Source organism: Penicillium digitatum, chromosome 2 (genome assembly GCF_016767815.1).
Source record: "Penicillium digitatum chromosome 2, complete sequence".
NCBI lineage: Eukaryota > Fungi > Ascomycota > Eurotiomycetes > Eurotiales > Aspergillaceae > Penicillium > Penicillium digitatum.
The window spans coordinates 3317542-3344745 of record NC_089385.1 but is presented as its reverse complement, the minus strand read 5'-3'; the positions used below and the strand labels follow the sequence as shown (position 1 = coordinate 3344745).

The window sequence follows — 27204 nt, the reverse complement described above, 5'->3', positions numbered from 1 at the left end:
CCCAAGTAATCCACCCCAGAACCCCAACCCTCCCACTTTGCCCAAGGGGGTTTCAACGAGGGGTTATTCCCGTCATCACGTTTTCACTTGGTAACAGCTACACTGTAGTTTGCCCAATCGACCAGCCATGCATGATTTTGGCAGACTTCGGATCGCATGGTGCCCACAGAAAGAAAAAAGCACGCGGCACTTGGCCGAGTGCCAAGAAATATTGTTGCCTCAGGCATAACTAATATGCAAACTATGCAAACCTCTCAGGAGTCGACGCAGGTTGATTAGGTCACCCTCTCGGCTTTCCCCGCAATCTCGCTTTGCGTCGGCTTAACAAGAGCTCCAAACCCTTGAGCATTTCCCATTCTTTACTTTATCCCTTCGAAATACGTTGATTATGCTTACACTGTAATACAAACCATCTACTGTAAAGACCTCACTATTGCTGGAAAGGTCGTTCTCCCACTGTCATGACCCTCTCATCTCTTCTCCGCATTGCTCCCCGCTTAACCCCGACCGCGGCCCGCAGAACATCACGAGCTATATCATCGGCCACTGACGCAAAAAAAGCAAACAAGTCGTTGAGCTCGATTCTTATAGCCAATCGAGGAGAAATAGCTTTGTATGTTGGACACGGAATTGAGTGGAGTTGGGGATGCTAACTTCGACATACTAGACGAGTTGGACGGACTGCCGCGGAGCGTGGGATTCGCGTGACCACACTCTACACTGACCCAGATAGCCGAGCTCAACACGCCTTGAGCTCTCCTTTCGCCTTTAACTTGGGGTCGGTGTCAGCATACCTCGATGGCGATAGAATTATTGAGATTGCAAAAAAAGAAGGGTGTCAAGCAATACATCCTGGATATGGCTTTGTAAGTAGACTATGTGCATTTTGACATTAGATGTGATCCTAACTAAGAGCCTGGTATGTAGTTGAGTGAGAACTCTGCATTTGCGCAAAAATGTACCGAAGCTGGGCTGGTCTTCATTGGTCCGCCGTATAAGGCCATTGAAGACATGGGTGACAAAAGGTACGTTTATTTACGCTATTTGAAAGCTCAATATTCTTACCGGAAGTGCCATAACAGTCGTTCCAAAGAGATTATGACAGCTGCCGGTGTGCCATGTGTCCCAGGTTATCATGGACGAAATCAAGATCCAGTCTTCCTAGAAGAGCAGGCGGACCAGATCACATACCCGGTGCTTATCAAAGCCGTCAAAGGAGGTGGCGGAAAGGGCATGCGTATAGCCAGTTCCAAGGCGGTGTTTCAAGCTCAGCTTGAGTCGGCTAAGTCAGAGGCCATGAGTTCATTTGGAGATGATAATGTGCTGGTGGAGAAGTATATCACTACACCGCGGCACATTGAAGTCCAGGTATTTGCAGACCAGCATGGAAACTCTGTTGCACTAGGAGAGCGAGACTGCAGTATTCAACGGAGACACCAGAAGGTTCTAGAGGAATCTCCAGCGCCTCATCTCCCTGATGCAACTAGAAAGGACCTCTGGGCAAAGGCGCGGTCAGCTGCAGAGGCCGTCGGTTACGAAGGTGCTGGTACAGTGGAGTTTATTTTTGATAACGACTCCGGGGACTTTTACTTTATGGAGATGAACACTCGCCTCCAGGTCGAACATCCCGTGACTGAAATGGTCACAGGACAGGATCTTGTCCACTGGCAGATTTTGGTAGCTGAAGGAGCCAAGCTTCCTCTAACACAAGAAGAAGTGGAGGAGCGTATCGCCAAGAGTGGCCATGGCATCGAGGCCCGAATCTACGCCGAAAACCCAGAGCAGGGGTTTATCCCTGACTCAGGGCGTCTACTCCATGTGCGAACGCCGGCTACTTCGGAGGACATTCGCATTGACGCAGGCTTCGTGGAAGGAGACGAAGTCTCGGCCCACTATGACCCCATGATTTCGAAGCTCATCGTGCGCGGTGCAAATCGCGAGGAAGCTCTCCGCAAGCTGGCAGCTGCTTTGGAAGAATATGAAGTCGCAGGACCCGTGACCAACATAGAGTTTTTAAAAGCCATCTGCAAGAGCCCGGATTTCATCGCTGGTGAGGTCGAGACCGGCTACATCGAGAAGCACCGTGAAGAGCTCTTTCCCTCGACGACTATTGAGGAGGAAGTCCTAGCGCAGGTCGCATTGGCCTGTCTACACCGTGACACCGTCTCAGGGGCGCGATCTTCAGCAGGTGTTGCGGGCTCGACGATCGGGTTTACTCCTAGCTACCAAGAGCGACAGTTGTCATTCACTGAGAATAGTGGTCCAGGGTCCACCGACGGCTCCACGTTCAGTGTGCGAGTGCAGCAGACAGCAGACGACACATTCAACGTGCAAGTCGGTGGACGAGTCTTCGAACAGGTGGTGAGCCGCCTTGATTCAGCGTCGCAAATTGTCACATCCTTCTTCGCACACACCCGGCTAGATACAACAGTTATTCGAGACGAGGACACTATCATCGCATTCCAGCGTGGAACCCAGTACCGGCTCACGGTGCCCCGGGCTAAGTGGATGGAGAAGGCATTGGGACTGAAGGATGTGACAAACAGTGTCTTGGCCCCAATGCCATGTAAAGTTCTGCGGGTGGAAGTGCAGGTGGGAGATGTGGTGGAGAAAGACCAGCCGTTGGTTGTTATCGAGAGCATGAAGATGGAGACGGTCATTCGCAGTCCACAACGGGGCACCATTGCACGGGTCGTGCATAAAAAAGGAGTAAGTCACGCACCTTGCCCCTGACTTTGATCTAGAAACCCCCGGACCCGCGTAAAATATTTTCTGTTTCACTTGGGTCTTTGTTTTAATTTTTGCGCCCTTCTGGTTATCTGTCCGGGCTGTTTTGGGGTTGGGGTTGGGGTTGGGGGGTTCTACCTGAGTTTTAATTTTGGGGAGAGGAAAAGACTCCATGATCCTATAATTACTAGAGATTCAAAAACCACTGGCTAACATGTGCCTTGCAGGATCAATGCAAAAGCGGAACACCGCTGGTGGAATTCACCGAGTCCGAGTAGACTGGGACTTGTGGTATCAAGGCGCACAGGGTTTTGTCTTCGTTTTTAAATATGCCGCAATGAAGAAAGCGATAGTTAACCCATCCATTGAACTACATTGTATGCATTGTAAATCACATTGGCGTTGGGAACGGCTCTGCGTGTATATATTTTGCTTTATTCCACAGTGGATTGAATTTGATCGCTATTCCTGAGTGTTCAAAGAAAGTAGAGAAATTTCAACACATGTTGGAGCCTCGACGGGCATTGTACTAGAGTGCTACACAGCTCGAGCTACTGTTCGATAGCTTTGGGCTGTAGTGACTTCTTGGAAGAGCTGCCCATCTCTGGGTTCTTTAATCCGCCGCCCATCTCCAAAGGTCACAACAGTTATCATCACCATAGAGCAGTGACCTGGCTTTGTGTAGGATTTTCGTGTTCGTGGAGAGGATGTTAGGTGCTAGCCCATGATGTCCATCCCAGGGATCATTATGCGCTCTGCGCACTAGGAGATCCATGTACATCACGTTGCGGTGTTCCGGCGGAACACCGAGGAAGCTCGCTAGCATCTTTCTGGTCGCGCTCCTGCAATTTTCGGTTGTGTGAATACATACCAGAAGGTTGTTGATGATAGGGACGAAATGAGTGCAAGTGAAGTCCGGTGGCAAGGCTTTTTTGATGCTTGGTGTTTGACTAATCATTGAATATGTCACATCACGAATTCAGACCTCTGGGCCTGCCCATAATTGAATCAACAGAATGCCTACATGTAGAGCAATGGCCCAGCCAAGTTTCAGCTCCAGTTATTTTTCCGATAAATTTCGTTTGAAGCACTTAACCCTATCGGCATCCGTTGAACTACGAAAGCGCGAGAAGGCTTGCTTCAAGGAGATACAAAACTGGGGGGGGGGGGGGGGGGGGGACAAATCCCCACAAAAAACAATAGTGACCACTATTTACTGGTAAAATGCATTGTATAATTTTTTACTCACAGGGTAATCCCTAGTCGGCAAAAATTCAACCTGCATGACACAAAGATGACCACACATTCATACATCAGAGATCCTAATTGGCCTACTGCACTTCGGGGGCAAGGCCGCATTTGACCGTGTAGCTCTTTCAGATCAAGCTGACATCTTAGGGAGCATATGGAATGATCTAACAATACGGTCTTGTCTTCTGCTTTTTTCATATTTTCGAAATGGATCTAGTGATTAACTTCGATGAAAAGCTCTGCAGACCTTGATACGCTCCACGTCTACTATCTAGCTTGTTTTCATCACAATTGTCGTACTCCCCTGCTCTTGCACTTAAGAAAAAGAAAATCAAAATGGAGGTCCGATGACCTGCTTATTAAAATGTACTCACCCTCTGCTGGACCTTTCTTGCCAGTACCTATTCCCTCTTTATTTCCCCGTACACCCATGATACATCGCGTCTCTTCCAACCCTGTACCTTCACAGCTCCAGTGCATCTGAAGTTGCGATCTTCAAAATGTTCAAGTCTGCAGTCACTTGTAATGCCATCAAGACTCTGAACACCGCTCGTCCTGCCTTTGCAGCTACTCGCCCAGCGACGGGCTTCATTCGCCCTCTCTCATACACTGCTTCACTCGGAAAGAGAAAGCACGATGACCCCTCAACGAACCCCATCCTCTCTGCTACGACCAAAGCCCCCGAGGGTGCTTCTGGCGATAAGGAGGGCCAATTTGCTCGCACTGATGAGAACGTACAGATTGAATACCCTCCCGACAGCGAGATGCCCACTCAACCTGTGGCCCAGGGACGCGGGGGCATACATTCCAAGCGTACTCTAGCCCAATTTTCACTTGAGAGGAAAGTAACCCTGGTGACTGGTGGTGCACGTGGGTTGGGGTTGGTCATGGGCCAAGGCCTTGTCGCTTCTGGCTCAGATCTAGCTATCGTTGATCTTAACAGTATCTTTTTTTCAACCCCACTAAACATAACCGGAGCAAGCAATTGATCCTAACATCTATCTCAGAGGATGAAGCCGAGTCCGCAGCCAACTCGTTGATCGAGCAGTTCCGCAAGGAGAATCCCGGCCTGGAAGAGTGAGTCCATTGACCTACGATTCCAGCTCGCCTCATGAGCTGACTCCATACAGTATGCCTAATGTCACCGCTCATTATGCGGATGTCGCCAGCCCCGACTCCGTGAACAACGCCATGGCAGACATCCTAGCCAAGCACAGCCAGATCGATAACCTGGTCACATCGGCCGGCTTCACCGAGAACTTCGAGGCTATAAACTACCCCTTTGACCGTATGCAGAAGCTGTGGGGCGTCAATGTTGATGGCACATACCTTTTCGCTATCAGTGTTGCCAAGCACCTTATAGAGCGCAAGGCACCCGGTAGCATTGTCATGATCGGCTCGATGTCCGGTGCCATTGTTAATGTTCCCCAGCCCCAGGCTCCATACAATGCCGCGAAGGCTGCTGTGCGCCACCTGGCTGCTTCGCTCGCTGTGGAGTGGGCTGGCCATGATATCCGTGTTAACTGCATTAGCCCTGGCTATATGCTTACTGCTTTGTGCGTATTTCCTATGTGAACAAGGAGAAGCTTGTCGTTAGAGAAATCTTGCCAGAAAATGTTGCTGATGTTATCTTCGCCATTCAGAACCCGCAAGATTCTCGACGAGAACCCTCAGCTTCGCGACCACTGGACCTCTCTTATCCCCACCGGCAAGATGGGTACACCGGAGGACCTAATGGGTGCCGTGGCTTTCCTGCTCAGTGATGCCTCCAAGTACATCACTGGGGCGGATCTCCGCGTTGATGGGGGCTACACCGTAACCTAAGCACGTTATCTGCGCACTTTAATCTCTCTTTGTGATCTCTCTGCTACATGATACTACCTCATCTTTCACGGTGTCAATTTGAGGTAGACCCTTTCACATTAAATGGCGTGAGTTACGGGATCCTCGTCCTATTGTGGTTTGCATTTTCGGAGCCGTAAAATTTCGGAGAAAGACTCTCCCAACTTGAATTTCTTATGTGAGAGTGACAAGGTTCAAAATCCTAGGGAAATTTCCATCTTCAATAATGGAGTAGCTTGAACATGCAGTGTGGGGGAGCCCCTCATAATAAATCTCTCTCCAGAACAAGAGATGCATGGTGGCCGGTCTATACCCCCAATTCATCGCAACGGAAATACGAGACATCCACTTCTTGTCTGGCGAATTAGCAATCTCAGCACCTCCTTGCAGAATTCAAAAATCAACGTATAAAAAATTAAACCGAATCTGACTCACCTCCATTCCGGGATGCACTTCGCATGACCTGGAATTGGGTATTCCTGCGAAACAGGTTCCGATCTCCCCGTTACAATTGTCCTTGACACAGGTATCACGAGTATCTCGTGCAAGTGGTTGACGATTCTTGTTTATGATTCTCCAAAGGTGGCTGTTTTAATTGTTACGTGTGGCCTGAAACATCCAAGGTAGGTAGATATGGCCTCTCGATCGGGATCCTTGTGGCATCCATGGGTATCTTTGCATAGATAAAGAGAGACAATCTTCTAAGCTACAACTTTGAAAACTGCCCGGGTTGAAGAGGAAGGCTCCAACCGGAGATTGTGCAACTTGCCGGGATTGCCTGACTAGAGACGTGGATTCGTTTCACTGTAGCAGCTCTCCTATGTTAAAGACTGATACGCTGAGCTCTGTCCCTGTCGAAGGAACTTGTTTTTTAAAACCCAGCGCAGAGGCAGAAGTGGAGAAGAATAACGGCTTTATGAAGCGTGTGGACAATTTTCCTTCCCTGGAATTCCTCGTCTTCGATATGGAATGCTCTTTTTTCCCCGAGCTACGAAATGATCCGACGAGTGTTGATGTTCCTGAGACAGCTAGAGCGGCTTTCAACCTAACACTTGATCCGGCTCTTTGGCTCGCAATACGGGATAGAATTGCATCAAATCAGAAAATCCGGCCGGCTACGAAAGTTGGAGCTTTGTTCCCACTCGCACCGCAGCCAGGCTAGTGGCATAGCTTCTCATTCTCTCAGTGTCATATCCAGTCTGAAACGATTATTTCTTGTGCGACGAAGCATGTTTGAGACACAAGAGCTTCCTATCATCGTTGAGATCGACGCAGCAGGTTTTTTGCCGTCTAACAACCCGAAGTGCCCTCTCAGGCGCCCTAGATGGTTTGAGGCAGTACCCCAACTTGACTACGGATTTTGGAATCATTGCAGAAAAGCCACAATCTCAAAGTTAGCTGTCCAAATGGTTGATGAGTCCGCTACAAAGGCTTGCTGTTGACCTTTTAACCAACAGGCGCAAGAGGACCTGTGAGGGTGGGGATGATGATCGTGAGACGAAGCTAGCTCGCACCACTGCGCAGTGATGGGAATCACGCACATAATGTGCAGTGCAATGTTAGAGATTAATCTGATAGGGTTTTCTGAAACCCAGCATTGTTATCCCGAACACGCTCACCGCATTAATCTGGAACACGTTTTTTTCCCTACAGCTCAGTGTTAATTTCCCATTATGGCCTCAAATTGACCATAAACGGCATGGCTTTAATGCCGTCGCAGCCGAAAATCCTGCTACTCACAGACTCACGGTTGGGGTCTATCTTCCGTGTCGAGATGACCACCGGTCACTCAAAGGTTGTAGAAGAACGATCTTGCCGCACCCACGAACTCGTCTATGCCCATTGGTATCAATGATCTGTCTGTTGGAATCATTTGTACTTCGCTCATGGCGCACTGATTGTTTTTGCCCGCCTTTCTGTCCGTGAGGACGGAGAGACCTTCGGTTGTATATAGACCATTGCGCGTCTGAAGCGCCCGGCTATTGTTAGCTTGGCTTTTTATTGTATCTACTTCCGTCCAGATTGTGCTGGATGGGATGTGGCCTCATATAAATATTCGCGGAGGTGATGAGAGGGTTGTTTCTCATGGTGGACAAGTTGTTTCTCTTCAGCCTCGCGAGTAAGTAGTGTGTCCATAGCTATAGCCACTGGAAGGGTCTAAACTTTTTAATTTCAAGCTGAGAATCGCTCATTTGCATAAACAAACCAGGGCAATAAATGTGGGCAATAAATTTAGTGAGAATGCGGGATTTCCTATTTCGGCAGTCTCTACACTAGGCCGCTTCAAGACTATACAGGATGTTGCGCCTGTTCTCGATATTCAGTGCTTGGATATCTACTTTGTCAAGTCCTCTTGTAGGGCACAAGAATAGGAACTGGAATCCATAATTCCTTTTTCACGCTGGATCTTCTATATCGTTTGCAGTGGATTAACAGTGGAGAACCCCCCAATCACAAGCTCCCCCGGGGTTTCTCCGCATGCCACATCCTTAAGAGAGGCTCCCCTACTAGATGTACCGAATCAAGGGGGCATGTAGATGTGAATGTCACCTCGGCAAAGCTCCTTGATCTGTTCTAAAGGGTTCTTCCAGGTGGTACTGGGGTGTGCTGTGTCATATTTAGAAAGTCGGCCGCCGATAGGGCTGTCACTACTACACCCCTGCTTGCAAAAGGACGCGCAATTTGGAATGTAACGAGGATACTGTGTTTTTATTTTGGACCTCTCTTCTAGTTTTTGAGTCTTGTAGTTGTTGAATAGTAGTCCCTTGTCTTTCATGTTGTAGATAGAGTTCACATCTATCAGGACAGTGAAGTCCACTCCCAGCCAGTTCTCCCAAGAAAGACCAAGTTTAGAAGATTTGGTTAAAAGAAGGAGAGATCCAAGATAGATCAACAGGTCGAAGATTCAAGATCTCATCAGTCCGATTTCAAATCCAAGGGGGTCCCCCCCCCCCCCCCCCCAACACCTTGACCGCTAAAGGCAAGGGCGAACCCTGGGGTACACTCAAATTCTCAGTCCTGAACTTCTCTTTTTTTTTCTTTTCTTTTTCGGTTTCTGGAGTGTGGAGTGCAGGAAGAATTTGCAGCCATGATCTTCTTATCTAATTCGAGCGTGTTCGAAGGCTCTAATTGATGTGGTAGCGCAGCCTCAAGTTCAACCTGGAGTATCTTGAAGCTTCCAAAGTCATCAAAAGTTATCAAAAGTCATCCAAAGTCATCCAAAGTCATCGAATTGCCACTTCAAAGTCGTACGGAGAAGAATAACCCGAGAATACGTCTCTCTTCGAAGCTCACCCGTCGAGCTCTTTTGCCTTTTGTTCCCTTAGCGTTCTGTATGTGCTAAATACGAAGGATGAAATCGCACTTTGACTTTACATCAGCACGACTGGTCCACGCACCATTCAGCAGCATCACTGATTAGACCCTTCAATCTTGTCGATTCGCACGTCACTCATCCCGTACATTTCTCTGTGCAAAGTCAACATTCCGGTATCATCTGAAGCTCGACTACCGAAACGAACATCCGAGATGGAGCCAAAGCTCCCCCAAAGTCTTGTGGCCATGTCAAGTGTGACGCCTTGCAAAACCCCGGAGCAGGATACATTGAACAATGGTGTTTACAAGAACCTTTGGCAAGGTAACGTAACACTCCCTACTCCTGGTTTCGTGGTGGAGAAGCAGACTGACAACAAACAGCGTACTCGACCTCTTACCTCGCCAGCAAGGATGAGACCGAACATCGCCTAGAACATCTCTTCTGGAGGATATGGGGTGCTGAACGACTCTCGAGCCGCTTGAATACCCATGTCCTAGATCGTCTAATCCTACGCATCAAGGCACCGGCAGGGTTAGTCGGACAAAGGGTGACCGTCTCATCGTTGCCTGGCACCGACAAAGAAGAGGTAGACACAAGTCTGCTCCACATCGCACCATGTCAACCCCGTATTGACGGTTCCTGTAAGCACATCAATGGGAACCAGTCAGGCGGTGCTGCCGGAACCTGTTCTCCTAGCCCAATGTTGAAGAAGCCGCAGCCTTCAAAGGTTGAAACACAGAAAGCAACTCGGGTGCTCCTTGACACTCCCTTCGGCACAATAATAACTCTTGACCCCTCCAACTCTCCCACCGCAAGCATGGCTGAGGAGCCAACCCGCGCCCCAGATAAAGTGGGTCATCAGCGTCGCAAAGGGACCCCAATAGATCCCGAGTCTACTCTCATGCCAGACAAGGTTGGCAGCCGCGGTTCCAAGAATAAGTCCATAGCAAGTGACTCCACCGCCAATTCCGATAACGCGAGCCAGCAAGGTCCCAAGAAGACCTACCTTACTGCGACACGTAATGGACGAGGCCCACGCCGCCGCCCAGTCTTCAGCCATCGGAAATCCTCACAGGCATCCATTCCGAAAACGGCACCTCCCATCCGCCGGCGCTCTGAGCCAACTATTAAGGCCGATGGTGCCAACACCGTCTACGAAGACAGCTATGTAGAGCTTGGTCTTTTGCAGCACCTCAGCTTCCGTGACGAGGAAGACCAGATCGCGCGTGATCTGGGACGTGAGATTGCTCCTGAGCCCAAACCCGCTAAGCCATCTGGTCCACTATTCGACGACGAATTTCTTGATGAGCCTGCTGTCATGGAAGCCGCGAAGGCTGTGAAAGCTGCATGCAAGCCGTCCCCTGTACCTTTCCCGCGAGCTTCTTCCCTCCGGCACCCGATGTTGAGCCCCAATGACTTCTGTAAAATCACACCATCGTTCAACGTTATGGAGAGCCGCCTCGACATGCCTGGTGGTCCGCGGCTTGTTGCTCCTGATGAGGTTGAGGGGGATTGGGCGGACATCGATGCTCTTGAGTCGACACTTCCTGCCTTGCAGCCTTTCAAGAACTTGGTCTCGCACCACGAGGATGTCGATCAAGACCTTCCAGCTGAACAGCCCGCTGTTTTCCCCGTTTCCAAGGAGGATTCGTTGCTGTCGTCTGGGATGAAGGGAGTGAAGTTGTGATTTCTCACCGAAAGACAGAGCCTTGACCCGGAGGAGCACAATTCTGAGCAAGGCACACTGGTCTCAGCGCTGATTTCGCCAGGTCTCAGCATAATTTACTTTGCCATGTCTCGGAGCATGCTGAGCTGATCTCAGAAATTCCGGATGCTTGACGGGGAGAGCATCCCCGGAGATGCGAGTTCCTATGTACTCCAAGGGGTGACATTCGTTCATTGTATCGAATTTGCTAGCCTGAGAATCCAATACCAGAAACATCAATAGTGATCTCCAAGTGTCCTGCTTTACCGTTTGCATAGTAAAACACCATAAACCTCAACGAATGAGATTACATTCAAAACAACGAAGCCACCGAGATGTGTCTCAAAAACGATCTTTTATGGCTTGTATTGGAAGAACGCCCTCCACGGAAAGACACAAAAATCACTGTACACCGTGACTCCCGAGCCCAAGTGCCAGATTAAGAAAGACTAAACGAACGCGCATGCTGATTACCCTCCTTTTCCATCCGATGTCATGAAGGCATCTATCCCCCAACACAAACCAACCAGCAAAGCGAACATCGACATTCACAGCCTCAAACTCCACCTAAATCTTCTCACCCTTCTCGGTATCAATGGCATCCCCAGTGACAGCCGACCTGCGACTCTTCAGCCAGCGCACCAAAGCCCAAGAAGCAGTCATAATCCAGAACACCAAGTTCATAACATCAACCCAAACAGCATGGCGCATCCGCCTGATCTTCGACGCATCACCCAGCGCAGAGGTAGTAGCATCAGTCTGCGAACTCGAGCCCTCCACAGGATGAACACCAATATACATCTTCCCAAAGATCCCAAACAGCGTCAACCACAACACGGTCACGACAAACTCCCACGCAAATTGCGGCAGCAGCAGGGCCCGGCCCGGCCCAGCACCGGGCTTAGCTTTGCGCATCACGAACGGCAGGATGAGATGGATGGCTGCAGTGGCGGTTGCGAAGAACGCTGTGACGAGCGCGTACACCCATTTCGAGTGCCAGGTGTGTTGCTTTGAGTGGTCGTGGTGGACGTCTTTGCCGTACATGCCGATGACGGTGAGACCGAAGATGAACTGTAGGAAGCGGAGACCGGAGAAGAACATGACGGTTAGCTGGGCGCTTTTGCTGGGTTCTTGCGGGGGCAACTCGAAGTGCAGGGTTGTGCCGGGCGTGGCGCCTGCTGGGTAGCTGCTCATCGGGTGTTGCTCCGGTGGGTAGCTGGGGGGGTAGATGCCAGCGTTTTGGTATTTTTGAAGATCTTTCTTGGCTTGGTGTTTTTTGGCTTGATTGTAGCCGAGTTTGAGGAGGGGGACTGCTAGGAAAGACATTTGATCTCGATTGGTTTTGGTGATGTGGGGATCTAGTTGTGTAGTTGGAAGTGAGGTGTGGATGAGAAAGCAAAATAGAAGTGCTTCAAGAGATTATGTTAACAGGTAGAGAAATGTAAAATTCGAAGGAGGGACGAAGACGAATGAAGCTATTGTCGAGATTGTATAGTTTGATAGGAGGACAAAGAGAAAGCTGCTTGTCGTATTCAAAGCATATAGAAACAGAAGTGAACAAAAGAAAGAAGCATGAAAATAGAATGAAAGGCGAGTCTGATTTCAACAACACAGCCAGCGCTGTGCTTTTATATGTCAGTCTTAGTCTTGCTCCCTGGTACATATTCGTCAGAACTTGACAAGAAAGCCCCATGTTGTTATTTTCTAACATCTGCAGCCCAAGATGAAACGCATCTCCTTTGAGCGCGCGCTTCTAGGGGTTCTCCACTGTTTATCGTCGTCTTTCATCCAAAGACAATGAGTCGGGGACGAGAAGATGAAACGGGTAGATCAAAATCGAATGCCGAGCACCCCTGTTCATCAAGAGCTAAAACCTTGGAACAAAGCTAACATGTTGGGTCTTGTAGATCTCATAATCCTGACATCGTGGTGGAGTAGCTTCAGTTCGCGCGCGCCAACTCGATGGTTTCAAAGTGCAGGCTCGAGGTCCAATCAAAATGTCCCTGCTTTATTTTTAGTAGTTTACCATGTGCGGAATACAGAGGGTCTGGTCTAGGAAAAGAATGCTGGCTACAAGTATGGACATTGGATCATTTCACATCTGATTCAGAGCATACATACCATGGACATTACAATTACAAAGAATAACCAGGAACTCCAACAAGGAACTTTGTCCGATGAGTTGCTCGCCATACCAACATGCTTGAGAGGGGATTTCGTTCCATGCAACAATCCGAGAACATCCTCAAAAAAATTAAGTCAACCCGAAAAGAAAAACGAATGCAAAATGACACGCCAAGGAACAGCTATGGGGATGCGGTTGGTCGACTACGCAGGCCGACTTGCACCGGAATCCGCAGAACCCTTGATACCTTGAACAGACGCGGCGATCTTCGGATGATTTCCAGTGGGCAGTGGAGGCTTGAGGTCGGAGAGGGACTCAGGGGCGGAAGGTCGAACCGCCGAATTTTCATCATCATATTCAGGTCCTTGGTATTCATCATCGGGAAGACCTGACCCACCGGCGGAGGAGTGGTCAACCGACGCACGGTCGTATCCCTGCTGGTAAGGGTGCTGTGAGCCATTCTTCGATGCGTTTTTGGTCGCCTTCTTGGTCTTGCGACCTTTCATCTTGGCCTTTTCCAAAAGTCGCTTCTTCTCCGCAAGTCGCTTGCGCTCCTTGCGGTCTTTCATCTCGTACTGTCGGATTAGGGCCTCGGGTGGATGCCCAAAGATGCTCTCATATTCACAGAATTCACAAATCCAAATGTCTTCGAGACTAGGAGGATGGTGGAAGTTCGTGTATTGTTGCTGGACCTTGCGTTGACGTGCAGAAAGTGCGTAGCTGCTGCTTGGAGACCGTTTCTTCTTGGGGCCCACGGGAGTTGGCTCCCCACCTTGAACCGGTGTTTGGGTATCGGGTGGGGCCTGGTGGTTCACGGGGCTAGTTTGTGTCCCTTGTGTGGAGACCCCCCTCTGTTTCTGACTTGCCGGACCGAGTGGTGAAGTGGGGGATCGATAAGGAATTGAATAATTTCGTTGCATCGCCATGCCCTTAGACGAGTCAGACTCACATGTGAAGGTGAATTGTGTCTTCGTCGGAGTGGTATTTTCTTTCTCTTTCTCTAACAGGCTGACATTACTGGGACCTCGGGGTGGGGAGGAGTGTGTTGCGGCATTGGCGATCGCGGTGGAGATAATTCCCTGATCAGAAGGAGATTCACCTGGTGCATACGTCAGAACAAACAGTATAGTGGGAAAATGGAGGGAAAGCATACCAGAAGGGCCAGGGGATGACATCAACCCGTCGCGCCGATTAGGCGTTCGGGCATTCAGCCATCCATGCTGAGCATTGGGCGATAACGGGTTCCTGCTGCTGCTACGAACAGTAGGACGTCCCAACCGACCTCTTCCTGAACCAGATATCCCACTTCCTAAAGGGGATGCAGGGTTCCCGCTCCCATAATATGTGCCAGTGGCATCAGTTGGGGTAGGAACCCGTACTGGGGTTGAGCTGGCCAACCCCATACTGGCGAACTCCGGAGACAAGGCAGAGTGGTGTCCTCCCAGGTTCCCGGGTGTAGGTATCTTTCGTTTTTTCTTGTTGTTCGTGTTCTCAAACGCGTCGTAACCATCCCCCGTTGAAGACTTTGCCTGCGGTGTGTCGTGAGGGAAGCTATGTGGATTGCCAGACACGGGAGGTGACATCGAAGATCTCCGGATAACACCACTCCTCCGCACAACCATCGGACCGCCTTCATCACCGCTTTCCAGCTCTACTGACATCTCAAATTCATGGGTGTCAACCTCTGGGGACAGTTCAGTCTCCACGGTCTGCTGCACATACACTTTGGATTCATTCACCGCTTCTTCGGAGTCCGCAGAGACACCATAGAATATTTGAGAGGCCGGCGGCGTAGGAGGATAGAATATGATGTCGGCAGCATCGGAAGAAAGGCGGGAACGGAGGGTCCGTCTAGGTAGAGGACGAATCAGACGATCAGGATAAATGGTAGAGGGTGTATCAGGGGACGAATTGAACACCCCGTCTACATGGCATCGTCAGTATTCAGTCCACTAGTTGATCGTTGTCCTGAATTGGGAAATTCCCGATCATCCGGACCAGATGTCCCTGAGCAGACATACTCAATGTAGCTGTCATCATGCAAGGTATCCACGCTCGCCATCAACCGCTGACGATGCTATATGGATGATTTTCCAGCCCTTTGGCTTTGTCCTTTGATCCCCCGCCACGATATTTGCTTGTGAAAGTGCCAATAATCCAAAGGTCGGGAGTTGTGCCGAGGGTCGATTTGGGAAGTAATGTCTTCAATCTCTGTGGAGCATGGCATAAGCTTTTTTTTCCTTTCAATAGCAACCCACCGAGAAGTGTATAGGCGGTAAGGTCAACATATAACTGGGATTCAATCCAATCACCGCGTTCCTCTGCTGTCCACAATCCCGGAGACACGAATATCAACCTACCCACAAAACAGTGCTATTACTCAGCACGTTGGAAATTCAAGATCGATGGGATCGGGTCCTAGGTCGAAGAGTAAGGCAAACTTGAATCCAGAATCAGTGCTAGAGACAAGGCAAATGAACGACTAGATTAACTACTAAGAGGGGTTGAGAGATATGAAGAGAAAGAGACAAGTCACGGGAATTTAAAAAAAACACGCTAATCTTCTTTTAGTAATCCTCTACCCGATAACTTCGGGGAGAAGTGGCATAACCTAGTACTTAGGCATTTGATTCTGAAGAACTACTCTGCAGATCGGACATTTAGGAGCACAAATTTGGTTTATCTTCCAAGTACTATCAGGTACTCCACTTTGGTCGTTGGTCTATACAACTAAATTACTCAATCTATCCCATTCTCCGATCATCTCCCAGATAGGTACTACCGGTACCTGCATTCATAGGGAATTCAGCACTTAAGAGCTGTTGTGAAGGATTGCTTGAATTCTGGGCCATTAATTTACTGATCGCACCACTAACCATAGCCCTAACTTGCCCAACGAACCTCGATCGGGTGTTGTTAGACCTGTTTGACCCCTCCGCGAGGCTTTGCTTTAAGCCTCATCTCGCCTTCCCAACCACCAATGCACCTCGGAGCACGTTTCAGAAGAACAACCACATCATAAAAATGATTGGGAGAACCGATCCCATATGTTTCACCTTGCAACCAGATCTAGGTTGTCTTGCCGACGCCGAAAACGGGTTCCGGTCGAAATGAGATGCACACTTGGTACATAGGTTGATCCGGATTGACGGAAGTCAAGACGATAGGAATCACAAGATCGGTTGTTTCAATTCTTTCCTGCAGCATAAGAAGATCCAAAATTGTGTTTTGCAGCTTAGGCCTCCCAAGGCCACTAAACCACCTTAGGACCTTTTTTGGTCTCTTTCTACAGTGCTCTCTACTATCTTTCACTGGGGAAAATCGCATCATTTTTTCAAAGGAGAACTCCGGCAGCCCTGCACAGTTTTGCATGTTGTACTGTTGTTCTTGGCTAGCTCTCTTTCGCTTCTAGACTCTCCTGTTGCTTCATCCCGTTGTGGTAGTGAAAAAAAGCAACCTCCAATTAGTGGGTCACAAAGCCATTGCACCCAGTAAAAGTAAGGTCGAAAGAATGGTGAAACAAAATCAAAAAAAACAGCATCAAATTCCTCCTTGAGAAATGAAAAACAAGAAGTGAAACACGAAGAGCATGAGTGTCGAAAGATTCGCGCGTCGAGAGGCGTCGAGAGCGGGGAAACCGGCGATTGGATCTTTTGGAGTCCCATTCCGGCGCTTTTCTCCTTCTCTTCTTCCTCCCCGCCATTACAAGGAATCATTTCTCGGACTATGTAGTCATCGGGCTCTTTATCGAGCCTTGTGACGCCTTTATACAGATCTGTGATTTTCAATTGTCCTGCTCCTTTTGACTTGACACTGCACCCTCCCAAAGAGCTCTCAATCGCGCGCGAGAGCTCCCTCGCAAACGGCTTTTTTCGAGTTGTTGCTGGAACTACACCAGCCAACGTCTCGAAAATCCGTTAATTTTTTCTAATCTTGTCTTCAGAGCTTTCGATCAAACTCTCCTACAATCCTCGGCTTTCCCCCACCATGACGCCTCGACGTTCCTCTCGGGCTCGCACCTCCCAGCCCTCTCCTGCCCTTCTACAACACACCAACTCTTCCTCTAGCTCCTCAAATTCCCTTACTCGAGAGAGAAGCACTCGATCGAATAATAAAAATCATTCTTCTAACGAATCAACTGGTCACCGCTCTCAGTCCATCGAGGATGCTGAGGGTGGCTCGAAAGACCTTCCACATACGCGGCAGCGCCAGCGCGCCCATGACGACGACGATGATCCACCCCGCGAAGAAGACGAGGATGACCTAGATGACGACGAGGAGGAAGTCACTCGATGTCTGTGCGGTCAGCAAGAATATCCAGGCTTGCCTTTTTCTCGTCGCGAGGCCCTCGGTCGCGGCACCATTAAGCTGGAGTCGGGACAAGTCCCCACTGATCCATCTGATCCCATGTCAGATGACATTGGAAGCATGTTCATCCAGTGTGACTTGTGCAAAGTCTGGCAACACGGTGGCTGTGTTGGGATCATGGACGAGGCTACGAGTCCCGACGAATATTTCTGCGAGGAATGCAGGAAGGATTTGCACAAGATCATAGACGAACCTCATGGGTAAGTGAGACCTCGATGTTCTTTGAGTATTGTTGGCCTTCGATCTTCCGGCATTTTTCGTCAATCCTATATCCCGGTGGTTGTGTTTTCCTCTCGCAGCTTGGAAGGGGTTGTTTTCCCGACGCAGACGAGCGCACAATCACCCGCCGAGCACTTCCAAGATACAAACGACTACTCCACGCTGCTATTTTAAACACTTTGAAGAAGCGTACTAACCATCTTGTAGACAACAATCCTCTACCTACCTTCCTGTTGCACCAGAACCAGTTCCGCCGCCACCGCCTCCACCTCCTCCGGCCCCAGCTCCGGCCCCGGTCCCAACTGAGCCTGAGATACCTGATGTTCCAGTCATGCCGGCGGTGGTCCCGTCCCCCGGTCCGTCCTCCCGTGCCTCATCGAGAGAGATCTCACGGCGCTCCAGGGATTCCAAGTCCCGGAACAGTGAGAGTGCCGCCGCGCACGCCAAACGGCGATCAACAATGAACAGCCGGGATGCTGCTTATGACGAAGAAGAATTGATACGACGTGCAATTGAAGAAAGCAAGGCTGAGACCAAAAGCAATGCAGATGAGACGGACACAAATTTGGGCAAGCGAAGTCGCAGTGACAGTGTGACGTGCGTCTTCCCAGGCCGAATGGCATTAGCTCTGATAATGTGGCTGATCAGTTACCTAGGAACAGAGAACGATCGAAACGTCCCCGAACTACTTCATCCTCACCTAGTTCTGTCTCGAGGCATAGCAACATAGCATCTCACCCGCCTTCTGATGATGAGATGAAACCCAAACCCGCAGTAAACGGGGCTCGTAGACAGAGAGCCGCCTCTCGAGGCCAGTTGGAGAAAGATTCTCGGAACGAACACGATGAGGCCGAGACAGAGGCTCCTGGAGCGGCGAATCGTCGGAAAGAACGATCAAACCGGCGCAAGGGGGACGGTAAGTAACACAGGCCCAGTACCCAATTGCTCACTTTCTGATACGGCCTATAACAGAATCCGAGCAAGAGATCGGATCCCCAAATAAAACCGCACCGCCGGAGCCTGAACAGTCCCAAGCAAGCCCCAACACCCCTACTCCCCAAGAGCCGACACCTGTTCGCCCGTCAACCCGCAAATCCGGTCGACCTCCCGCTCGTCGCGGTCGTGTTGGACGAAACCAATATACCAAAGACCGGGACACCAACGGGAATGGAGATTCTGTGTACATGGCGAACTCGCCGCGCCGCGGTCAGTCTCACGAAATCGGCGGGGACTCCCCTCGAGTTGGCTACAGCGGTGTTAACGGAGCACACCTCAACGGCGGGGAGTCAGGACGGCCAAGCAAGCCGCGCCACATGCACCCACAGCGAACAACCATGAACGAGATGAAGCGCCGAGTAGCGGCCATCCTGGAGTTCATCTCGCGCATGCAAGTGGAGATGGCTGTTGCCAGCGAAAATTCCTCCACACCTACGGGCAACGGCGACCGGGCCCAGGGCCTGCTCTTGAAGAGCATGGTCGATCAGATCGACAGTGCCATGCCATCCACGCGCAGCGATGGCGGCGAGTCTGGCCCCGCAACCACAGATGGCGGCTACGGCGAATCGTTGACGACCCATGACAGGGATTTCAAGGAGCTCAGCAGCGTCGAGATGATGGACGTGCTCACTCGCCATCTCCTCAAGTGGCAGCAGGAGTACGGCAAGTTTGGAGAACGGTAGTCTCCTCCGCTATCACCCAACTGCTTTCCCTCTTCTTCTCGCGCCATCTCATCTTTTGAGCTTATCCGCTGCTTCGCATCACGATACCCATCTTAATACGCTTTTCTCGCCTTATCGATGTACACTAGACCTCATCTCACTTGTTTTTTTCTGTCGTGTTCTCTTTTGTCTTCCTCGTTTTATTCCATACTGGTCCGGCGTCAAGATCATCCTGAAACGCAAGGATGACTTGTACCTAGCGGCGACTCTTCGTCTTTCTTGATTCCAAGGTTTCATCGCTCATGTTATTTTTTTTCTACATGTTTATTTGTCGCCCAAGCTTCGCTATGACTATCATGTCTTGCTATTCGGTATGTTTATTCTAAGAGGTCCTCTTCCTGTCTGGCTTTTGTATCTGTCTTTTTTTTGGTCCTGGTGCCTGGGTTTCATTTCTGGTGTTTCGGGGAAAAGTCAGGGCTTATATATGGCTGTTCGTCTGTTTGTAAGAAATTCCTTTTTTTTTTCTAGTGGAAATAGTACAACTCCTTTTTTTTCATGAAAAATCGAAGATATTTACTGGACAATAGGTGTGTTTCTTGCCAAGCATGGAGCATACACCGATACCATGTCTGTGTGTGAGAGAGAGAAGAAGAAGCGAGCCAACTCATTTAAAGCTCTCAATTGCAGATGTTTCACTCGTGAGCATACTGCTTGACTGTGTTGACAGGCCGTTCCAAACAACCTGGGAATCCATTTGCACGTCTCGGCACATTCTATTTTGCATCAAGCGCAAGATCGAATCGCCGACCATATTCAAAGTCAAATTCCAACTCGGTTACCTCACACTGCCATGCACATTACACTGTTGGCTTGGAATTGGGGGGTAATTGTGTTCCATAAGAGTTCTGTTCGGCTTCTATAGCTGACGAACTCATATCGGCACTGATGGCCCGGCGATGATGCGCAGTGCACATCGAGATTGAACATACAGGTGATATGTAACAAGTCTAGACTTCCAAGAAAAAAAAAAAAGTCGCATGTCTATTCTAGTCAACCGGATTACAGAAGCCGAGTCTTAACTGGAATCAACACCCTCACCGGTTTGAGCAAGGTTTCTCATTTCTCCTGGAGATATCTGGATGGGACGCCTCGAGTTGAACTCCACCAACTAGTTAACCGGCAGTCACCTATAAATTGGGTTGATAATCCAGAATACCTCATTCAAATATTTCACTTGCCTTCTAGTGGGCAGGGTCTTTCACGGTTTCGCAAGCATCCAGAGAAACCTGATAAGAGCAGAAATAGACAGCATATGCGACAGTGACCTTACCGGAGCAAAACCGACGATATATGAAGGGCAGAAAACCAAAGACTTTCAACAACACATGAAGCCCCAGGAGATTCAAGATTTGCTGATCATCAGGGGCCAGTACTTGAGCGAGGCATGCCCCCGCCGCAAAAAACGAGAAAACTTCAATCAACGAATGAGGAGCCGACATGAGACGCAGTGGGAGGCCCTCCATGTTCCCGCGATGCTTCCGAGGGTGATCGTTATCCAGACCGTGGGGTCTGGACATGGCTTGCCCGGCAACAGACAACGTGCCGCTGCCGATGTAAGTCCAAAATGCATAAAGAACAGCAAGCGCAGGGATCGCACGATCAGGCGCTACATCGATGCCTACCGTGGAGTCCACAACTGTCTCGATGAGTTTTTGAACTATGCTTTCTGACTTTGTGATTGCAGCCGCTACAGGCGCGAGTGCCTTTTCTGGTTAGCATGCAACAACAGCCAATTCTCAGGCGCACTGACTAGGGATACCGGCCCAACCGCGACGAATAGTATACCAGAAGGGTTGTTTCTTGATATCCATTACAGGTTCTGCGTTGGCATCTGCATCTCATTGATGGTGGGGTAATATGGAAACTCACAGGCCGTTGGACATGATGTCGCGAAGATTGGTCTAGCACGTAAAAATGTTGGATGGATTACACGATCTATGGAAATTGACGACGGTGGATGGGGCAAATTTTGGGTTTTAGTATTAGTAGCGGATAAAAGATCGTCAGTCGGTTGTGAAGCCGAGGAACGGTAGCATTATCTGGTGCGGGGTCCATGCATCAAGCTGAAAGCTCGATGCGATCATCGGACCTGTTACTAGTAGATGCACTATAGAAGGGAGAGTACCGGATGATGAGGTGGCAAAGAGTGTCACCTCTGGTCGTCCTGTGGTCTGATCAGATGTAGTATCCGATCGGGCAATATACGGACAATCAGACATCTGCATATCGCCCAACGTCATAGAAAGTGCAAAGAAAATAATTTCAGAGCTACGTCATTGAAATAGACAAGATGTTCCTCGAGCTACTGTGGTCTATTCCAATAGGGATGCGAGGTATAATACAGGTACCACGGGGCCATTTCGGTGAACCGGACACATCCGAGGATTCGGGGGCATTCCGGCTGCAATTTCTCAAAGGACATAGTTTTGGGTATATAGGCAGATTACTACTCGCTTGATTCATTCACCTATGCCTTAGTGGATACTTTGGCCATGAAAGAAGTACGTATACCTTTGTTGCTTCGTTAGAGACTACATGGATGGATGAAAAGGAGAGTTTGGGCTTGGAACTGGCCCAAGCATCTTTACAAGTCATGGAATATATAGTGACAACGTCAACTGTTTGTAAATATCTTGTATACCCCCATGTTCCCAAGCAGTCTCGTACCCTAGCAAGTTTCGAGAAGACGGCAAAGTTTGGTACAATTTACCCATCGAGCGCCATAGCGGTGTTCCAAAATAGGTTGCAATCTTGTTTCACAATTTTGGGGTTATTTTCTTTCTATAAGAGAAGCATGGTAATTTAAATAGAGGTGCTATTTTTATACCGATCTCCTTTGAGCTTCTAGCTACCAAAAGAAATCATCCGATCCTAAAAGCAGCCCAATGTGTACCTAAAATGTAGCGTACAGCGACGTTGACGCCGGAGAGAGATACTCCGCATGCTGATTCTAAACGGAGTACGGAGTACTGCATATTCCGTAGGGATGTGAGAGAACTACAAATATGGTAGGAGGAACGGTGGAACCGTCATCCAACGTTGAAGGGTGTGGAATAATTGAAAATAATTGTATGGAGTATGGCGTCCGAAATCACGAGGCTTGACTATTGAAAAAAAAAGGACGCGCAAAAGTACCACATTGGGGTTCCAGACAGCTTCGATCAAAGTAGTGTGGAACTCCGTAATGGTTTGCAGGTGGATTTCGATTTTGGAAGTCCACTTGCGGAGTATTAATGTAAGCGATCCAGTTCCCGCCCCACTGGATACGGACTCCGTGAAAAGGGGTATAGACAAGACACACTACCAACGCCACTCTATTGGACGAAACTTAAATGGTGTAACTCGAGTCAAAACACTAACCCGTAATCATCTCAGATGTCTCGTAAGAAACGTACAGAGTACTCCGTACATTAAGCCCCCCCAAATACCCGACATGTGACACATTTCCCACTCTCTAGCGGTACGGCCTAGACGCGAGCTGCATGCACTGGCACCTCGCAGAGGTTGGGCCGGGCCTAGGGATCCAAAAGAGGGTCTCATGATCTCGATAAATCAATTTCCAGTGGAGAAGTGCACTGGTGTTGGTATTGGTATCGATGTCCCGTGTCCTGTAACGCGGGTTGTGAATAATGTCAGGAGTAGTGTCAGGTATGGATAGTGTGTCAGATTTGAATAGTGTCAGAAATGGGTCAATGGCTGTGCAAATAATAAAATTGCAGAATCGAAGCAAAAAGACGCCTCTTAAGCCGAGGGAAATTACACTGAACGGGTCTCCGCAACCCCAACGCAATTGTGCCGATGTGATGGAGCCAAACAAGATCGGCGCCAAGAGGAGCCAGATGTCCTTCGACCCAAAGGTTGCTATGGAGATATTACCGGTGGCGCAGTGATGATACGCACTGGCTAGCCAGCCCCCCCCCCCCCCGTGTGTGAAAGGGCCCGATGTGTATTGCAGAGCTCGGGGCATCCATCCATGGAGTTGCACTCTTGGAGGGTTAAGAGACATTACCCAGAACAAGAATGAAGAGAATTAAACCAGACCGATTGTACAACCCTAACTGAGCAATTCAAATACCGTAGAGAGACAGTAAGGAGAGAAAGTGAGCCTCGGTGATCAGCGGAGAACCCAAACCGGCAAGGCGGCGTAAACAAAGAGCCTGGCATAAATAATCATGATGCTCGCCAACTACGCTGGCCTATTTCCTCTTCTTCTTCCATTCCTACAATCTAACATTCTTCATCTGTTAAGCTTATCTTTCTTCCCCTCCATTCCAATCATCTAACTGCAGGACAAAAAGGACATTCTCTTTTTCTCCTTTCCCCCAACCTCGAGAAAGACTTCCCTTTCAAGTCTTTTCTTGTTTAGTCTTTCGAGTTGTTTAACGACAGTTCGGAAGGCATTCGAGAAAAGACGCTTAAAAGTCCGTCAATCTGGACTTTGACGCCCGTGTCCCTATCCCCTTCAGTGTCTTCCCGTCGTCGTACCGGAGTGACGCTGTCTCTGAAACTACTCAGATTAGAGTAGAGGGAGAAGTCAATTTCGATCACACTTCGCGCGTCGAACGGGAAGATACTCGAGATTCTACTCCCCTTCCCGCTCCTGTTCACGGAAAGGAAGAAGTCGAGTTTCGTGTTCAAGAAGAGCACTCTCAGTACGAGCAGCAATCGCAGCAGTACGAGCACCAGCCTTCGCACAACTACGCCCCTGAAGTTGAGCTTACTCGTGAACGGTATGTAACTGTTTTTCCTGGTATTGATCTTTTTTTTTCCCTTTTATCTTTTTTTAATTATTTTAAAATTACCCCCCAACCTTCAGGGATCCACTTGTGAAAGTGGAGACCTGCAGCTGATCTATCATTATTTGTTGTGAGATCTCCTGTCTTGGTTTAGAGGGATTACGGATCTGGTCGAGGACTAACGTTACGTGTCATCAAAACCTGATCCACTTCAATTAGCGGTGACTGGCTTAATTTATTTATATGTTTATGGCACCCATGCATGTGAGCTGACAATTTCCAGCTACCCCAGTCACCAACAATCTTCTCTTGAATACCAGGACCATACTCAAGTCTACGATAAAGTCGTCGAGACCCAAATCGACCTCACTGAAAGAGACTACCGTTCACGTACCTCTCCTTCCAACGACCTCGACGTCTCTGACGACCGTCGTTATCGTCAGCCCATAGACTCCGCCTACGGTTACCAATCCCAGTCCCTCGAAATCTCGAACGACCGGACCTCTGAACCCCAGACCGACTCTTACAAGGAAGACGACGTCTACCTACGTGAAGTTCAGCCCCGTGCTCGGTACTCCACCCCGACCCAAGTAAAAGTTTCTCAGTCCACTACCAGTGAGATCACCTCCACTCGCAAAATGGGTTACTACAACGACGAAGGCCAGTACCACTCCTTCCGCCGCGGCGTTGAGCGCGCCGCCGACCGTGTCATGCACCCATTCTCCCAATCCGAGATTGAAGAGACTGCCTCAGGCGAGGTCGTTGCTGCCAGTGAGAGTGTCCGCGTCGTCGAGCCCCGCAACCGTGGCGCGGCTGCCGAGACCGTGCCCATCCCCTGCCACTTTGTTCGCGTTGGCGACATCCTGATCCTTCAGGGCCGCCCTTGCCAGGTGATCCGTATCTCGGTCTCTCCCCAGACTGGCCAGCACCGTTACCTTGGTGTTGACCTCTTCACCCGCAAGCTGCACGAGGAGTCTAGCTTCATCGCCAACCCCTCTCCTTCCGTGGTTGTCCAGACCATGCTCGGTCCCGTCTACAAGACCTACCGCATCCTGGACCTCCGTGATGACAACCGCCTCGTCGCCATGACCGAGAACGGTGATGTCAAGCAGGGTCTTAATGTCATCCCCCAGGGCCACCTCTTCAAGCGCATCAGCGAAGCCTTCTCTGACGGCCGTGGTTCCGTCCGTGCTCTTGTCATCAACGATGGGGGCCGTGAGCTCGTCGTCGACTACAAGGTCATCCACGGCTCCCGTCTATAAACCCTCTATCTCTAGGTCTCACCTAAAGGGGGACAGGACACGCTAGTCCCTCATCCGTGGTGAGATGAAGAGTTGCTCGTTTCCTTTTCCTTTCGTCTGTGTGATTTAATTTTCCTTTGTGTGACGATCTCATGTAAGCAACTTTTTGTGTACGGGTGAAAACTTGAATGGATTTATCTGTACTCAATTAGTCTTGATCTCCTTGTAACTAGCTCATAATACAAAACTTAAGCCTCTGTCCACACTTGCCTACAAGCACTCCGCTTCTTTACCTATCTGTCTCTTATTGAGGTTGTGCAGATACCTATCTTGCATATATTATTGGCTTGGCGAGAAATAGGTTTTTCTGGTCTGCTACCTTTGATCCCCTTAAAAGGTCAATATTTTGACTATTCTGATCCTTTCTTCACCGTCATTTGAAGTGAAAATTGAAGTTGCGGCAGATCCCCGGATCCGTGTTTCACAACCATGGTAAGCCTTGGAATGTTTCCAGGCACCGCTTCCCATTCGCTGAACTCTGTCATGCCCTACCAGTTATCTCGAATTTTCTATCACTACACTGGTGACTCCAAAAATGTAAATTGAGGACCTGTGAGTTTCCTCTGCAAGATGAATTTGCCATTGCACGTGTTCTATCCTGTATTTTGACAAAAAGGATAGCGGAGAGCACGATGCACTTCCCGGAGTTAAACATACGTGCGGTCACAGCCCCACTGCAATTTCCTACATAACCGGCGTTTGAGCTCTGGCATTTACCATTCACCAATGGGTATTGCTGGCTATGCCCAGCTCCTGGGAGCCCAGGCCGAAGAGGACGGCGGCGGGAAGATAACTCTGATTCTCTAGGGGGCGTGGCTGGAAAGTACCTAGGTCCCACAGTGTGTCTTTTGCCTGGTAGTTGAAGCCCCATCAGACCCGATGGCTTTAATTATAGGCCCATATAGATTGTGTATGAACATCGCCATTGGTAGCGTTATAGCCAGCTTTCCGATCGCTAGTTGTGCAAGGAGCTGGATACGAAGGGATTCAAGCTCTCTTATTCTAAATGCCGCCTAGCTATGGTTTGTGATCAAAAATGCCGTGCTGTGTTCGTCAACTCCCAACATCCTTGCGCTGACTATGATGGCACTTGGTCTGGTTAACCTGTTGGAAATGGCGCGCTGAGGTACGCTTTAAAGGAAAGCAACTCAGCTGGCAGTATGGTAGATTTTCGTCTTAGTCTGGCATTCTCGGCCCACATTCCGCTTGCCACTTATCCTACTACCAGTAATGTAAAATGTGCCGGGGCACTAGGCGGGAAGTGGTCAAAATATAAATTCTGGTGATTTATTGCGTCGGAAAAATCTCTCGTCCGCGGTTCTTCGGTGTTCCTGAGGTACCGATGTATAGGAGGGGTATTATAGCTAGTCTGATCGGGCTCGGTGTGGAGTTCTCTGGCTAGTGTGTCTGCGACCATATTCATAGTGGTAGAATAAGCAGCGAGCAGGTAAATTAGCACTAGATATGCTGCAGGAGGGGCTGCTTCTGGGGAACCGGACTGATTGGGCGACTCCGTTCTATCTACAGGTTCTATAAGGAAACTGGATGATGCTAGTTTTTGCAGGGGTTGCATGGTGATTGTCAACTCTGCGTAAAATTCTGTTGTGTACTTAGGCGGACAGGTCAAACAATATTGAAGGCGGCTTAAAATTATCTGAACCCCATCACTCTGCCTGAATTGTTCTCAGATGATAAGCAAGGACTTTACATATAGAGGATTCCGCAGGTCACTCGCTGTTTAAATTTGACCACAGCTTGACATCAGGCATGTTTCCGAACTCTTGTCATAAAGTTCACGTGTCTTCCTAACCCTCTCTTGTACAGTTCCAAACTGACCAATCGTGGAAGCCTTCGATCAAATTCAGAATCACACGTGCCACCTCTGGAGTTTCTTTG

General features: G+C 49.3%; 7 protein-coding genes across 7 annotated transcripts; 5 read left to right on the top strand and 2 right to left on the bottom strand.

Moving 5' to 3' along the window:
• Positions 1-461: 461 nt before the first annotated feature.
• Pdw03_7203 (Biotin carboxylase, C-terminal) lies at positions 462-3005 on the top strand (the record flags this gene model as incomplete). Its single annotated transcript, XM_014678649.2, has 5 exons — positions 462-613; positions 668-866; positions 928-1025; positions 1083-2709; positions 2955-3005. 5 exons carry the CDS (start codon positions 462-464, stop codon positions 3003-3005), a joined length of 2127 nt encoding a protein of 708 aa, XP_014534135.2.
• A 1473-nt stretch (positions 3006-4478) lies between these two features.
• Positions 4479-5802, top strand: Pdw03_7202 (D-arabinitol dehydrogenase ArbD, putative; the record flags this gene model as incomplete). The annotated part of the gene is made up of 4 exons (XM_014678650.1): positions 4479-4920; positions 4986-5055; positions 5109-5534; positions 5622-5802. 4 exons carry the CDS (start codon positions 4479-4481, stop codon positions 5800-5802), a joined length of 1119 nt encoding a protein of 372 aa, XP_014534136.1.
• Positions 5803-9348: 3546 nt separating this feature from the next.
• On the top strand, positions 9349-10823 carry Pdw03_7201 (uncharacterized protein; the record flags this gene model as incomplete). The annotated part of the gene is made up of 2 exons (XM_014678651.1): positions 9349-9457; positions 9517-10823. The coding sequence occupies 2 exons, from the start codon at positions 9349-9351 to the stop codon at positions 10821-10823; spliced, it is 1416 nt and encodes a 471-aa protein (XP_014534137.1).
• A 585-nt stretch (positions 10824-11408) lies between these two features.
• Pdw03_7200 (MARVEL-like domain) lies at positions 11409-12167 on the bottom strand (the record flags this gene model as incomplete). The annotated part of the gene is made up of 1 exon (XM_014678652.1): positions 11409-12167. One exon carries the CDS (start codon positions 12165-12167, stop codon positions 11409-11411), a length of 759 nt encoding a protein of 252 aa, XP_014534138.1.
• Positions 12168-13169: 1002 nt separating this feature from the next.
• On the bottom strand, positions 13170-15003 carry Pdw03_7199 (uncharacterized protein; the record flags this gene model as incomplete). The annotated part of the gene is made up of 3 exons (XM_066101589.1): positions 13170-14065; positions 14120-14890; positions 14988-15003. 3 exons carry the CDS (start codon positions 15001-15003, stop codon positions 13170-13172), a joined length of 1683 nt encoding a protein of 560 aa, XP_065956672.1.
• Positions 15004-16953: 1950 nt separating this feature from the next.
• Positions 16954-19232, top strand: Pdw03_7198 (Transcriptional regulator (Cti6), putative; the record flags this gene model as incomplete). The annotated part of the gene is made up of 4 exons (XM_066101588.1): positions 16954-17534; positions 17761-18150; positions 18216-18469; positions 18526-19232. 4 exons carry the CDS (start codon positions 16954-16956, stop codon positions 19230-19232), a joined length of 1932 nt encoding a protein of 643 aa, XP_065956671.1.
• A 4211-nt stretch (positions 19233-23443) lies between these two features.
• Positions 23444-25269, top strand: Pdw03_7197 (Woronin body protein HexA, putative; the record flags this gene model as incomplete). The annotated part of the gene is made up of 4 exons (XM_066101587.1): positions 23444-23514; positions 23570-23621; positions 23694-24001; positions 24291-25269. 4 exons carry the CDS (start codon positions 23444-23446, stop codon positions 25267-25269), a joined length of 1410 nt encoding a protein of 469 aa, XP_065956670.1.
• Between the last annotated feature and the right edge of the window lie 1935 nt (positions 25270-27204).